This window comes from Apteryx rowi, unplaced genomic scaffold (genome assembly GCF_003343035.1).
Source record: "Apteryx rowi isolate R43461 unplaced genomic scaffold, aptRow1 scaffold_0, whole genome shotgun sequence".
NCBI classification, from domain to species: domain Eukaryota; kingdom Metazoa; phylum Chordata; class Aves; order Apterygiformes; family Apterygidae; genus Apteryx; species Apteryx rowi.
Window position 1 is genome coordinate 12,198,304 of NW_020447195.1, and position 15,684 is coordinate 12,213,987.

General features: G+C 53.5%; 1 protein-coding gene across 6 annotated transcripts in view; it reads right to left on the bottom strand.

Moving 5' to 3' along the window:
• Positions 1–5,018: 5,018 nt before the first annotated feature.
• LOC112977994 (glutamic acid-rich protein-like) overlaps positions 5,019–15,684 on the bottom strand; it is a 12,034-nt gene continuing 1,368 nt past the window's right edge. The window contains exons 1-5 of one of the 6 annotated variants that reach the window (XM_026091296.1): positions 14,597–14,805; positions 10,676–10,749; positions 9,152–9,432; positions 6,738–6,848; positions 5,019–5,960 (exon numbers count right to left, since the gene is read on the bottom strand). In XM_026091296.1, coding sequence (XP_025947081.1) covers positions 5,233–5,960; positions 6,738–6,848; positions 9,152–9,224 — 912 coding nt within the window. In that variant the 5' untranslated portion in view covers positions 9,225–9,432; positions 10,676–10,749; positions 14,597–14,805 and the 3' untranslated portion in view covers positions 5,019–5,232. Of the gene's footprint in view, positions 5,961–6,737; positions 6,857–9,151; positions 9,433–10,675; positions 10,750–11,675; positions 11,771–14,596; positions 14,806–15,684 lie in introns of those variants that run through there. The other 5 variants (XM_026091360.1, XM_026091449.1, XM_026091037.1 and 2 more) reach the window with 5 other exon arrangements.

The following is a 15,684-nucleotide window of genomic DNA, read 5'->3' on the forward strand; positions in this document are numbered from 1 at the left end:
CCGCTCGCCCCGTCCCCCGCCGCCGCGCAGCCCCCGGACCCCGATCCCGGGTCGGGACCTTCGGTGCGGCCCCCCCGCGCTGCCGGTCGGGGCCCCGCCGCCAGGCTGCCCCCGCGCGTGGGCGGGCGTGGGGCGAAACTGGCCAAAAGGAGAGAGAAACAGATTAAGCTGCTCCCATTGCACGYAAATAATTGTCAGCGTAATTACTGCAGTAATTACTGTCCCGAAGGGGGAAGTGAAGGGAGAGGAAAGCTCTGCGGGGAGAGGCTGGGAAAGCTGGACCGGGGCTGGGGTTCGGAGGGAGCCRCCCCGGGAAAGGCCCGCAGCCCTCCCCCGGCCCCAGGCAACTTTCCTCCCAACCCCCTGAGGACCGCGACCCCCTGCAGCATCCTCAGCACAGGACCGCGGGGTCCTGGCGAAGTGTGGACAGGACTGAGCCCAGTCCCAGCGCTCCAGGGCCCCCTCACGGGCTGCCCGGTCCCACCGCCACTGGAGATTTTAGCCAAGAGACCAGCGGTGTCAGCCCCTGAGCCAGGGACAGCGACGTGCAGGGCTGTGGGGCCAGGCCGGCACGAGGCGCAGACCCCGTGGGGACAGGGCTGGACCCCGTGTCCACGCGGATGGTGAAGGGGAGCCTGGCACAATGACCACAGCGGGTCCTGGGACCAGCGGCTCTGCAGCCGCCCTCCCCTCATCTCTACAAACCCTGAGCTGTTCAGGAATTCCCTCATCGGACAAAAACTCCCAGCCCTGCTCCTAGCAGGAAGGCGAGGTCGTCAAGCCCAAATCCACCGGGCTGCATTTTTCCCCCCAGTATCTCTCCGTGGCATCTCACCTATCCAGATGATTATTGTAACAAGTTAAATCATATTCCAGAATAGTTCTTATTTTCTCTGCATGAGCGATAAGGCCATCACCAAACAGGACTGACACTGCAGAGGAATGCGGGTCGGGTGCCGGTACCAGGTGTGCAGGGCAAGGAGCATCACGGATGAGGGTTTTTTTCCAGGAAGGCCAAAGTTAATTTTGCATATAGAAGAAAACCACCCATCGAGGAAGACCTGYGTAGGTAAAACCCCTTGTCCTGCCCTGTCGTGATGCCGCATCCCGCTCATGCAATCGGGGGATGTGCACAGCGTGAGTCACGTGTGCAGCAGCCCGGAGGAAGCGCTGTGAGCGAGGCCAAACGCCGCCCGGCCTCGGCAGCAGTAATGACCCCAGGAGGCCCAGCCCAGGCCGGACCCAGGAATGCGACGCCTCCCAGGGCGGGCGCCTTTCCCAGGGCGCTGGCTGGATGCAGGAGGCACAACCAGCGGGTGCGAAGCCCCAGGCTGCCAGCAGGGCTGGGGGATGATGCTCCTGCCCTGGCCCTGGACTGCAAGGTTGGGAGAGGTGAGGGGCAGAGCGGGTCCCCACTGCTGTGCACATCCCCACTGGCCCCGCTTGGCCTGTCGGAACCGATGCTGCTCCCCACCTCCCCGTCCTCCCTGGCACTGATGCGAGGGGACCGTCCCCGCTGCCTGCTGGGGGCAGCCCCAATGGAGAGCAGGGAGCAGGGATGTCCTGGCACAGCAGAGCCGAAGCTCCCAAGTGCTCCCGTTCTTGTGTCTCCGCATGCTCTTGGGACCAGTTCTGCTGCCTGCGTGTCGCCTCCATCCGGCCCACGCAGGGACACACCTATGGGAGCATGTCCCCATGGCTCTGGCTGCTGACAGGGGTGCTGGTGCCACACGTACGCAGCTGGGATTGCACATACACACAGACCTTGGATTGCACATGCACGCACATACATGTACATGCATCCACACACGCAGCTTGGATTGCACACACACAGAGACATGCGTGCACATACACACAGCCCTCGGATTGCACATGCACGCACACATGCGTGCATCCACACACACAATTTAGATTGCACACACACGTGCACATGCAGCTAGAATTACATATGTGCACAGACCATTTGGATTGCGCACACACACACACACACACGTGTGTGTTTGCACACAGCTAGGACTGCATTCGTGCACACACGTGCACACCCATGCACATGCACGCAGCTTGCCCGGCAGGGAGTGCTGGCGCTCGCCTGCCTCTCCCAGGGACCGGCGCTCCAGGAAGGAGCCGGCAGGGAAAGCCCCGCTTTGCGACATGCCCCACCACAGGCCTCTCTGCAGCCCCATGTGGCGCCGGGCACGGTGAAGCCCTCTGGGGCCAGACAGCAGCTCCCGGGATAGCCGCTGCCACCGGAGCACCTACGGCACGTTTGCAGAGACTCCTGCACACCGTGGCGTGGGGGGAGACTTTGGGGCCGGCTGGGGGAGCCAGGGCCAGAGCCGCTGCTGGCACCTGCGGGGCGGCCCCAGGGGCTGCATCCCCGCAGCACGGGGCTGGGCAGGGTTATTCCGGGGCCGAGGGGCCCAGCTCCCGGTCACGGAGCGAGGGTGCCGGCGGCACGGGGCTGCGAACCGTGTCTGGTCACAGGACGTCCCTCGGGAGCAGGCGATTGTTCCTGGAGGCAGAACAATACCCAGCGGCTTGCCAGGGCGCCGCGGCCGCTCCGCACGCCTGCTCCGGAGCAACCTTCGCCCGCTCCAGCGGGGCCGAGCCCTGGCCGGGGGCGCCCGGCTCCTCGCTCCCCAGCTGGCCATGCCCCGCGCGGGCTCGCCTCAGCCGGTGTGCCGGCAGCTGTCCCGGTCCCGCGGCACGGCACGGCGCGGCACGGCGCAGCTCTCCCCGGGTGCACGGAGCCCAAGCCGAGCGCCGGGGCAGGCGCCGCTTCGGGACCCCCAGCTTTCCTGTGTCCGGCACAGCTCGTCCAGCTGCTGCCAGGCCGCGGGGAGGAGGAGACGGGGTGATTCACGCTTGGATGGAGCGTGCCAGGAGCTGGGGCACGGACGGGTCACCGGGAGCCACCTCCGTCCCGGGGAGGATTTAAGCCCCCTGCCTGCGCCTGGGCACGCAGCCGCACCGCAGCCGGCCCCGCGYGCGCCATGAGGCTGGCGGCTCTGCTCCTGCTCCTGGGGCTCTGCTGCCTCTGGGCCCGGCTGGTGTCCACAGGTGAGCCCGGGACGGGGCGCGGGGAGCCGGGGCCGCCACGGAGGCATTAGCGGGGGGTCAGCGAGCCGGGGCAGCGAGAGGGATGCGGGGCCAAGCGCGTGAAGGGCTCGGGGACGGGACGAAGCGCGGCCGCAGGACAGTGCCCTGCGCAGCGGCGCCGGCCCCCTGCATCTCCTTACGCGCTCACGGCAGCGCGCGGGAACGGACCTCACGGCACCGCAGCTGCGGCTTGCACCCACTCCCAGCTGCAAGCCCCCGGCCCCTCGCCGGGACGCGGCCCCCGACAGCTCCCCCACCCGGGGCTGCCCCCCGCGCGCCGCAGGACCAGGGCTCGGCGCTAGGACGCTCCTGTGTCTCCCCAGGCTTTGCCTAGCCCCCGCCTGGACACGGACCCGAGGGCCCCGCGCACGCAGCCATCCCGCGCCCACCGGACGGCTGGCCATGGCGGGATCCGTCGGCTGCAGGACGAGCGCCCGTCCGCCCCGAGACCACCTCCGGCCCCTCGCCCCCAGCTTGCCGCTGGGGTCTGCACRGCCCCCTCGCCAGTAAACGCAGCCTGCAATGAACCGTCTGGCTCCTGCGGTGTCAGTCTCCCGGCGAGCTCCCGCCTGCCTCTGTGGGACCTTTCAGCCCAGCCCAGAGGCCAGGGAGGGCGTTGGGGTGCAGGAAGGGTCCCGCCAGCCCGGGGGGTCGCCACAGTGGTCGAGGGCCCGTACTGGGATCCCAGCTGTCCCCCGACGCRGCATCCCCCACGCCCCCACTCCTTTGCCAGCGCCGAGCGTGCACTGCGCGGTCTGCGGCCACCAGCTCCCCGAGGCCCCGCACACGAGTCCTGCCCAAACCCCGCAGGTCAGGCCGTCTCCACCAAGAAGGGGGCTCGTTCCTGTTCCTGGAAAGCCTGCTGGCAGCACGAGTCTGGTGGGACCCCACCGTGCTGCCGCCCCAGGAGATGATCCAGCTCCGCCTGCCTCCTCCCTCAGGCTGTGCACTGCCAGCCCTGGCTGCTCCTTGGTGCAGCTGTGCATCTTGTCTGGGGGTGCTGAAGTATCTGGAGCATCTCTATTTTTGCCTGGATGCAGCCAGGAATTATTTATGTGATGCCGCGTGCTCGGAGCTGGCGCACAGCTGGAACCTGCATCCCCTGCCCTGCACAGACCCTGCAGGAACTGGGGTCCGGCCGTGGCTCAGCGYGCACAGCCCCAGCACCTGCAGCACCACGAAATCGGAGGGCACCCTCACGTTGCTGGGYGGGGAGGAGGGAGGTGAGGGAACTTGGTGAGTGGGGTCGGACCGTCCCCTCTCCCGGGCTGCAGGGATCATGTCAGACCTGTCCCTGCGAATGCAGCTTCCCTYGGGAACGCCTTCCCCAGGGCAGGGCAGCGCTGAGCCCTTCCYGCCGCTCCAATGAAGGGGCGCCCGCCTGATGCGGCGCAGGCCTCTGTCCCCCAACACCGGACCCTGCCRTCAGCACGTCGCAGGGCTGCAAGCGCAGGCTGAGGGGCACAGGAGCCCCCGCAGAGAGCCCCAGCAGAGCCTGCGCAAAGCTGCCCGCTCCGGGGCCGCAGGCGGCAGCGCTYGCGCGGCTCCTGACCGAAGCCCTGCCAGGGCAGCTGCTCTCGGAGGACCCTGGGCAGGCTTCGACCACGTAGCCACTCACGCTGGGGAGCTGCGGGGAGCGGTGGGACGCAGGGCCCCACAGGAAGGCTTTTCCCAGCATAGAGATGCTCTGCTGGTACTAGGCGTGACTGGTCCAGGGTGTCCGTGTGTCTCTCGCTTCACGCCCACGTGTGCCAGGGTCACATCACCGTGCGAAGGGCCATGGGCTCAGATCCTGCAGAGCCCACGCTGGCCAGGAGCAAGCAGGGGTGCTCCTGGTGTCCGCAGGGCATGGCTGGGACAACCCCAGGAAGACCTGGCCACGCCAGGCACCATGAGAAGGGACAGCTTGCACTCCAAGCGAATGGCCCAACGGGGGATTTATTAGGAAAGAGAGAAGGTCCTGCCCAAAATCACTTTGGTGCCTGGGACCAGCCCTGGCAGAGTGAGGCAGAGGGTGGAGGCAGAGGGGGGAGGCCAAGGGCAGCTGTCCCACACCACCAGCCTGCCTCACATGCCCAGCTGCCGCAGGCTTTCCTCGCCCCACACGCTCCTTGCACAGCCCATGGCCACTGGTCACCAGACACCATCACCATCACCGCCATTGCCGTCACCATCGTCGCCACCATCACCACCATCGTCATCATCACCACCGTTGTCACCACCGTCGTCGTCATCGTCATCACCATCATCATCCCCGTAGTGGTAGTTGTCGTTATCATCATTGTCATAGTCATAGGTGTTGTGTTTGTTTTTCTCCTCCTCCTCCTCCTCCTCCTCATCATCATCATCATCACGACCATCATCATCATCAGCATCGTCATCCTCTCCACTGTCACCCTGGTCGGACTCTGTCTTCTCTCCTGACACAGGCTTCTCCCCAGCCTCCGGCTTCCCCTCAGATGCCGGCTCTTCCCCAGTCTCTGGCTTCCCCCCAGCCTCCAGCTTCCCCTCGGATGCCGGCTCTTCCCCAGTCTCTGGCTTCCCCCCAGTCTCTGGCTTCTCAACCAGTGCGGGTTTCTTCCCTGGTGTGGGCTTCACCCCAGACACCGGTTTCTCCCCTGTCGCAGGTGTCACAGAAGCCACTGGCTTTTCCCCAGATGGGTGCTTCTCTTTAGACACCGGATGTTCACCTGACTCCGGCTTCTTGGCTGGGGTGACTGTGCTGGACTCGGGGCTTGAAACAGAGCTGGGTTTTTCCCTTGACGAAGGGCTTTCCCCTGGCAAAGCGCTTCCTGGCATCTCTTCCTGTGGTTGTCTCTCTGCACCACCAGCAGGGGCAGGAGAGGTTGCTCCTGGGATCCCTGAAACGGGAAGAGAAAACAGGAGCGTCGGAGCCCCCACGCGCCCCCAGCTTGCGGTGGCTCCCGGCAGGCACAGCCTCCTCCCCGCAGCAGGCTGTGGGCGCAGGGCTGCCTGCCTGTTCCCGAGGCAGAGGCAAGGCGCCAGACACACTGCTGACCCCCTTCTCTTCCAGCCCGTTCCGCACCCTGCAGAAACGCAGTGGCTGAAGCGACTGGCACCTGTCCTCTGCCCAGAGGTGGGCAGAATTATTGCAGTGCTGCTGTTTACTGCCTAACTGCTGACCTCTCTGTCCTTCTTGCTGAAGGCAGTCAAAGAGACGAGCTCTGCTCACCTGGCTGTTTCGCGGGAAGGGCTCTGCCCCTGCACAGCCTGCATTAGCACTCTGACGGGCAGCCCTGCTGCTCCCAGGAGCTGCTGTCTCTCAGTGCCCTACAGCACGGTACAGCACTCCTTAGACGTGCAAAGCCCACAGTAATTTGCCCCTTGATGAACCAAGCTTTTGAACTTGGTATTTTAACACTGCGACTGGTGCAATGAGGGCAGAACAATTTCCCACGCTTACAGTAGCTGAGTTTGCTACAGAGCAGTGCATGTGCATTCTCTCCTATGGGCTTTTCCTGGTGGATTTTCCGGCCTAGGTCTATCCCACTGCTGCTGTACAGCCCAGGGATGAAAGAGTCCACCTGGGGCCAAGTCAATGTCTATRTGGGAAGGCGTCTCCCAGCAGATGCATCTCAGGGTGGTGAATGAATTCTGGTATCAAAAGGGGGCCTTACCGCCAGCAGCAACAGGTCTGCAGACGAGCCTTCCCTGGGAGCTGCTGCACACGTGCCCCGGCGGACAGTCCTTGTCATCTCTGCACCTGAGCAAACACTTGCACGTGACTCCTGCTGTACTGGGAGAAGCCTGGGGTTAGAGAAGGCACAGCGCAAAGAGCCCGAAGGACCAGACCCTCTGCCAGAGCGGAGGTCTGGGGGCGCAGCACCCACCACTGCCACTAAACCCTCTGCCTGGGCCTGCAGAGAGGCGCTCCCCCCACCACCCACAGCCACGAGCCCAGCAAACACCCTGCGCCGGGGGGGAGCGGTTTGGGGCTGGCAAGTGTCCCGAGCAGCCGGGAGCCGCACGCGGTTGCTCCCAGCGAGCTGCCCTCCAGTCTGGCCCGCGAGAGGAGGCGGCGTCAAGAGCAGGGAGAGCCCTGGGAGCTCTGCAACGACCTGCAGCCCGTGTCCTCCCCCACGACCCACCAGCCTCCCACCTCCACCGCTCTCCGCCAGCAGCAATCGCCCTCTCCTGCCAGTCAGTCCCACAGCATCTGATGACTCCCCTCCCACAGGCAAAAAGCCTTCTGAGCCCAAATTAAAGACATAGAATTGCCAAAGTTTTTCAAAACTTGGACAAAAAAAGTCAAGAAAATCTGTCTTTCTTTTTTTCCTGGGAGGCTTTTGGGAGTGGGTGGAGGAAATAAGTGAAAACTGAAATATTGAATGCAGTAACTTTTTAGCAAAAATTTTTTTTACTTACCTTTAAGAGTAAGAAATACACTATGTATTATTTAACCAGGACATAAATATATTGTTAAGTATATTTATGAAATAAGTATATATGCTTTCTTGTTAGGCAGTAACAAGTAAACACATTGAGAAACAGAGCTGCACTGCACAGTGCATTCCTGAGGTATATTGCTTGCCTCTTGGTATCTCTAAAACAGGGAACGGTATTCAGAAGTTAGAAATAGAAGGCATCAACATTATTGACTTGCTGACAAAAGGAGGGTCACATTGTCAGGCTTAAAATCAGCTTATAAACTAAGACCAAAAGAAACTCAAGTTTCTAGAGAAGAAAATTTAGAAAATCATCATGATATTTCTAGGCACTTTTTCATTAGAATGCAATAACCCCAGCATGGAATTACAGAGCAACAGCAAATCGGACTCATATTGTACAGGAACTGTTATTGCCTAGTAGTTTAATTTTCAAAATAAAATTGCCTAACCTGAAACAATTACAGAAGCATTCTGAAAGAAGTGAACCAGTAATATTTTAAACACTGCTCTAAAAATCATTTCACTGTTCATTTTGAAAGAATGCAATCTTCATTTCTACGAGAGTTTGCAATTTTTCCTGAGAAAAAACAGGGGAAGGGAAAATAATTTTTCTTTGAGAGTTTCCTTTCTTTCAGACCTGCACTTCTCTAGTTTGGCTGTGTGTTTTCAAAGAGGTCATTAGGGAGTGCAGCTAGGAAATCTGTCATGAAACAAAGAGGGCAGGAGACAGCTGCAAGCACAGATGACAAACGTAAGGCTGAGCTGTGGTCGGTGTCCAAGGTACACAAATGCGGTCGAGGCACCAGAGTTTAACCTGCTGGAGTTCAGGCTTTAACAATCTGCGTATTTTCATCTGCCCAGAGCAACCCAGCCCTCACAAAGCCTGCAGACACCCTCACGTCGGTACCTGCTCCTCAGGCTGGAAGTTGCTCTGTCCAGCCAGGACTGTCCTTCTCTAGCACTTCCTGCTCAGACAGAACATCATTTCTTGCCCAGCCTCTGTTTTGGTTCTATCCACAGCAGTCCTGGGCTCTGACAAGGGAGATGTTTCCACCGGTCTCTGCCCCGGTCACTAATTGGACTAACGGCCCACCTCCCAAGCATCTCTATGCCTGTATTTTTGGTACCACTGCAGTCTCTGTGCCTTGCTCCTTAGTCTAGATGCTCCCCACGCTCACCTGCAGACACAGACAGGAGCTCTGCCTCAAGAGAAAGAAGTCTCAGGGAAAAGAAACCTCCTGACACCATGCAATACCAGAAACCTACTCTGTCCCATCAGTTGCAAGGGCCAGTGAGAAAACCAGGCTCACGTTATTGCCATGCTCAGGGCAAGAGAAACCCTGGTCATAGTGGATGGCACCAGAAAAAAATTACTTCAAAAGGAAATTAAACAGTGTAAAAAAAATTTTGTGGCTGGAACAAAGATGACATTCTTTATGGCATTTGCTTGATTTATAATATTTTGCAGAACTCAAAGAATATAAAATTAAACAAGGGCTAAAACTCACAAGGGTCACAACCTTTCACAGATATCTTTCATAAATATAAGAATTAAAACAGATACTTAAACACACATCACTGAAAATACAAAAAATACTCTAAAATCTACAAAGGGTGAGTGTTTCAAACATGCCAACACTTGCCTTTTGTGGGTGCAGCCTGCAGTTCTGCCCATAGGACGAGGAGCCCCAGCAGGAAGATGCTTCTTGACTTCATATTGCAGGTGTGAGTTGCCGGGGCTGAGCCAGGYGGCAATTTAAAGTTCCTCCCAGGTAGACGTGGTTCAGGAATGGGAGGAAGCAGCTCACAGGTGACTTGTAAGAACCTCCCACATCTTATTGCAATTCTGTTCTCCAGAGAGCCACTCCAGCTATCTTTCTCCACCCACAATGAAGATATGAGCAGGATCCAGAGCTGTTACACACTGCCATGGAAGACAAAATTAAGAATTAGAAGGGGGAAACTAAAAAGCCTGAATGTACAAAGGAAGACAGTAACTTCCAAAATCTTTACCACTGCTCTTCTATGGGAATCCCCACTGACTTGCACTTGCACAAGGCTGTGACTGATCCCCCCTGTACTCTAACACCCAGAAGCATTCTGGTGACAAAGAATTTTTCTCAAGGCCCAACACAGAGGACTCTGCCAGTGTCTCCATGAGATACGGGGCTGAAAAAGGCAAACCTCCCATGCATATCATCCAAACTGTGCTCTCTTCCTCCCAGTCATTTTGGTCAGTTCCTCACCCAAGAGTTCATAATCCTTTATAAGTCATTTGTAATGTCAGAAGAGTGGGTGTATTTTCCTAATTTCTAGAAAGCATTTTTGAAAGTATGTGAAATAACACACTTTCAGGGTAATTGCTTTATTGAGATTTGCAAAGAAAGTGGAAGCTACACTGTAGGAAAGAAAAAGTGCTAACCCAGAGACAAACTAATTTAGAATGGTATCTTCCTCTTCTATCTCACTGCCTTAGCACTTCAATGTGCACGGACCTTGCATCATCAGTTTGGTAAATTGTTATACTTTAAAAAACAGGAATAACAAATGTTTCTGGGCAGACAAATGACTTCTCATACTGCAGCATGACCAGCTTCATACCACTTTCATSTTAAAACTGAGGAAGAGTGGGGTGTGAATCACTTGCACAGATGGAAAAACTTGATGCATTTTTTTTTAAGACTAGAGCTCTCAACTGAGACATTCTGGAAGATGGGGCATCTTCTGAAAGAACATACAGCAGCAGCCCCATCACTGCTCGGAAAGCAGATGCTTCAGGAAGTTGTGGGAACTTTGATTAATAGCAGTAATTATCTGTATTGCAGTAAGGTGCACTGGGCTGCTAGGCTAGATTCTGCCCAGACACAAAAGTTAGTCCTTGCCCTCACAATATAAGCAAAACCAAGACACATCGAATAGAAATTTCAAACAGTGGGAGGCAAGGGGGAAGAAAGAGGCATTGAGAACAGGTAGAGTTGTTACATAAAGTTGCTTTGGGTGTGGTTTGAAGGTTTCATGTCTCTCAAAGGTTTTTGATTCATTTGAACTCTAATCCAACTTACAGTGCTACAAGTTCAAGCTGCAAATACAGCCATCTTTGGTCCCTGAAAAAAAATTCCATGTCATTTCCCACTTCCTGTCTTTTGGAAAGATATCAGCCAACTTACATCATCTTCACACATCCTCCTTAGAAGTTTTGCCTCATCCTTTCCCTTCTCTGTTCCTTCACACCAACCACCACCTGAAAAAAAAGCCATTAAAGCATGCAGTTAGCTCTTAAATTATAACTTCAGCCTTAACGGTCATCTCAGCTGGCTGCGTCATCTTTAAAATTGAGGTGCACATATTTGCAGATGAAATTTGTATTCATCCAGGCAGTATTGCTGGCTAATTCCCCTCTTCCAAATGTAAATTCCCTTTGTTCCTAATGCTACTGTTTCAAATATAAGCTGCTATTTGCAAATCTTTGCAGGTCCAGTATTCAAATCCTCTTTTGAAAAACTGGCTCTTCATCCAATATTTCTTTTGTTGGTTCCATTCCTTACGAGTATGTTCCAGTTTTTTCAATTTTACTAATGGAAACTGCCAGGTTTTGGACTGAGTTCAAAGTCTCAGCAAATGAACTTGGTCCTCCCTCCCCATGTGGTCCTTCTCTTTTATGCTCTCCCTGAATCCAATGTTACTACAGTGCAACACAAAGAGAGGGTCTGTGCACACATACAGGAAAGTAGAAAGCATTCAGTGTAACCATTCACCCAACCCAACTAGAGATACACCTTAAGGTGCCCTCAGATCAGGTTTTTGCAAACTGCTTTCCCTCTGAAATCGCAGCCCTGACTCCCATCTCTACTCATACTTCTGACAGTTATGCTGAGACTATTGGGCATAAACTGCAGGGTTTACAGTGTTCATGCATGAGCACCCAACTAGTTCACAAACGAGCACCAAATTAGTTCACGCATGAGCACCCAGGCGTGTCACGCATGAGTACCCACACAGTTTGGGCATGAGCGCCCAATTATTGCACACATAAGCGGCCAACTAGCACATGCATGAGCCCTTTATCAGTTTACTCACGAGCCCTGTTTTGGGCATAAATCACAGGGTTTAGCTAGCAGGGGGCTGAAGTGGTGCCTGTGTGGGAGGAGGCCGTGAACTGCTGTGTACCTGTCACAGTCAGGCCCAGCCAGCTCTGAAACCAGTGTGAGCAACCCATCGTGTGCCAAAACAGCAGCCCGTCAGAGGACCCTGCTGAGATATATTGAAAAAACCTCCCTGCGAGGGGAGGAGACACATGAGGAAAGATGTACAGAGACGCAYGGAGAGATGCCAGAGGAGACGCATGGAGGGAGAGATGGCTGAGGAGATGTATGGCTGGAGACACTCGTGGAAGGAAGCACTTCATGACAACGGATGCGCCCCTGAGGGACTGCAGCTGTGGGTGACCCACACCAGAGCAGCAACAAGAGGCATGGAGGAGCAGGAGACAGAAGCTATTACACACACAGCCCTAACCTCCTGCACTGCCCATTGCCTCACCAAAGGAACTGCAATGGACTGTTTTGCCCACGGCAAAAACAAGGCAATTTGAGCCCAAGACAGAGATTCACCAGACTAAGAACAATGCTGAGGAACCCTTTCACCAGGCTGAATGCCAATAGACCCAGGAGAACAACAGGCACAGGAATCGCTTCCCCTTTGCAACAGGTGGAATCAGAGTTCATACTGCTTCCTTGCTCTGAATCCAGCAGAAGGGTTTGCTGAGTTGAAATGACTGGATGCACAGTGGAACACTCTGGGAGGGTAAAAGTCATACGGTTTTAAGGATGAAATCTCACTGAAGGCAAAGAGAGCATTGTAATCGCACTAGAGCCTTCAAATCACAGATCCAAATTGCCTGCCTTCACTGGAGACTCACATTGAAAGTAAACAAAAAATTAATTGTACTGACACATTTACTTCCCCTTTTCTCGGCATCTGATTTCAGGGTAAAAACTTGTTTAACATATTTGAGAGAGCAGGTTAAATAGTACCTTCAATTGTGTGAGTATCGACCCATTTAAATTAAGTTACTCTCAAGTCACACTGGAGGGCTAGTCAGAATTTGATTTTGCAGATTTCCCTTCCCTGTTTAATTATTTTTTCTTGAATTATCTACGGGTCAAACAATCAGTATTACAGGAGGTCTTAATGACAGGTCTGGCCAGGACACAGCAGCACCAGGCAAGAATAGATCAGACTTGCTGAATCCAGAGACAAATGAAGTTTAAATCTGCAACTGTGGGATGAGTGAAATTAACTCTTTGAGCTTGACATTATTCTACAATTGTAAACAAGCGTGTGCCACTTTACATGAAAACTAAAAAGACAAAGTTCCTGCTTCAAAAAGCTTGCCATCAAAATCATGTAAAAGGCAATGAAAGGGATATGGGCTCAGAAGTGGGAAGATGCCTGGCCTATGTGCTGAAAAACCTGCGTGGGAAGAAGGCTCATTGCAAGAAATATGTTTTAAGTACAGGTTTACTCTACTCTTCCTGGCTGTGACTTAATTCTGATGCTATTTCTAAGTGAACCACCTGTATCTGTTGAACTTCCGGTATTCCACACCTTACAACTCCATGGCTTAATCTGAGAGCCAGATGCTTATCATGGGTTATTGTTGTTAATCACTGTTGAACAGAACACCCCACCGAGCTAATTGTGCCATCCTGCTGGTTTATGCAACATCAACTCCGCTTCCACTCATCCAGTGAATGAGCTAAAATAACCAGGCTGCACCAGGGCAGCAGAACACCCATCTATTATCAACATCCTTGCCTACATCCATGCTACTGGGGCGCCCGTTAGCTCTTGCATCAGTAGAGTGCTCGATAAGGGACCTCTAAGAATAGCCTGGCTGCTGCAGGGAACTGGAATTTATCTACTGAAAATCAATCCTTGAAAATCCATAAGCACCCTTCTCAGAAATAGGGATAATTATCCTAGTTTCGTGGACAAATTACAGCACAGTCACAGTTTTGCTTCCTAAAGTCCCTCCTCAATTTTCAGACAAATAGATTATTTCTTGTGCAGCCTCCTGGCAACTAGAATTCACTGATTTCTAACTCAGATATATCTGGAYATAACTGGCAAAGGAGGTGACATCTATCTCAGTCCTATACTGATAGGACTGTCTTCCAAACACTCTAGATGATAGATATTACAGGGGTTAAAAATGATAACTACACAATTATTTCCATTATTATTTAACCACAGATTCCAATCTATTTCCTTTCTACCTCAAAAGTGACAGTTCACAAAAGCACAGGGTGAAAATCAACAAGTGTGAGCAGCTGTGACTCACTGATACGACCTTATCAACAACAGGGCTCCTTTTAACCACCAAAAGAGGACTCTCCACAAAGGAGACTAAAAGCACTGCTTTTGATGTGTACTGCCATGCAGCTCAAACACTCAGCCACGGGCTTTTCATCTTTGAGAACAATGCTACCGTTTTGGCACATGTTTACATTTTAGTAGATCATAATCTTAGTTAAAATTCAGGGAATTAATGAAATAGAAGTTTTTTACAAGCATGTTTCTCTACTGAAACAAACATCCTGGAAAGATTAAATCTACAGGTCTTGTTCCATCTATATGGACTTGGATTTTATAGAGTAAGATTGTACCTTCACCCATGATACACAACAGTGGAAGACCACTTCAGCTCAGACAGCCAATGCAGGCAGTCATGGCTGACTATAGACACAAGGGAAGAGTAAATTGTAACTCGAGTGTGTTGCATCTTTGCTTCTCTGGAGCATGAGAATGGAAGGGAGTGGAGACTACAGTAAGCTGTGAATAGTAATGACTGAGCTCAGTGTCACAAGCAGGGGCCTGGGAAGTTCAGCAAAGTAATTTCATGCTACTGGTTCTGGATATTTACCAAAAATTTCACTGTTTTATTTAAACCGCTACATTTTTGTGCTGGAAGAGAGCAAAAGCTCAGTGTTCCAGATATCTGATGCTTCCATTTTTTGACAAGTCCTCTTGTAAAGTTCTTATGATATTTAGCTTATGATGTTTCACTTTTGGTTCTGTTACCTCACCTGATACTTCAAGGAGGATCTCTGCCTGCTGATTGACATATCCAACTCTGGCCCATATGGAGCAGTGATATGCACCAGAGTCCTCTGGCTTGCCCTCAGGAATGACCAGTGATTTGCTGTGTATACATTAGGACCATTCCTTGGGTCTCTGAATGCAAAATGGTCTCGTTTTCCCCTCTCCACATCAGCCCAATTTCATGACTTTCATTGATTAGCTGCAGTGCAACAGAATTCCCATTAGGTCAGAGGGTGAACAGAGAAGAACGGTAAACAACATTGTCAAAAATATGAGGGCAAGATGTTCTGATTCCCATTTTACACCTGCCACTGTTTACATGATCATGATTCTAGACTTTGTAACTGATAAAGCTGACATGTTAAATAAGATTAAGAAACACTTTTACATTATCTGGTATTTATATACTTTTTTGAGAGGAACTATGCATACCAAAGGTGAAATTTAAAATACACCATGAGGAAAACATAATCCAGCAAGCACAGAGGGAAATAAGCGTGGATGTCTTAAATTTACAACTGCAATTTCAATCTACTTCCATGCTCTTACATTATTTACAGACGCTTTGCTGCTACCTCCTACGCGAGGCGATACAAATACCGTGCAGCTCTGCACAGCTACTGCGAGCACCCGCTCCGTGGGGAGAGACACAGAGTTTAACACTTTGACCCAAAGCTGATGGCAAACAGGAAACGGCAAGCACGTTTATGATTCCTGTTAATTCCCCCACGCCAAACCACACGCGAGCTGGCAGGAAGGAGGCCGCYGCTCTGCTCGTGCACACCTTCCCGCATCGGAAACGCTCCCCACACTGACACTGCAGCCCCACACCCCCGCCCCCTCGCCCACAGGAACGCACTCCCCACGCGCGCCTCGCACCCCATCCTCTGCACCCCCCACCTACCCACYGTCAGCACACACCCCCAAAAACACACACCCACATACTCACCATCTGCACACCCCCAAATACACACACACATACCCACCCATCACCCCCACACCACACCCTCAACATACCCCCATCACCCCCCACCCCCAGCTGACACCCCTTACCCAACACACCCACCCACAC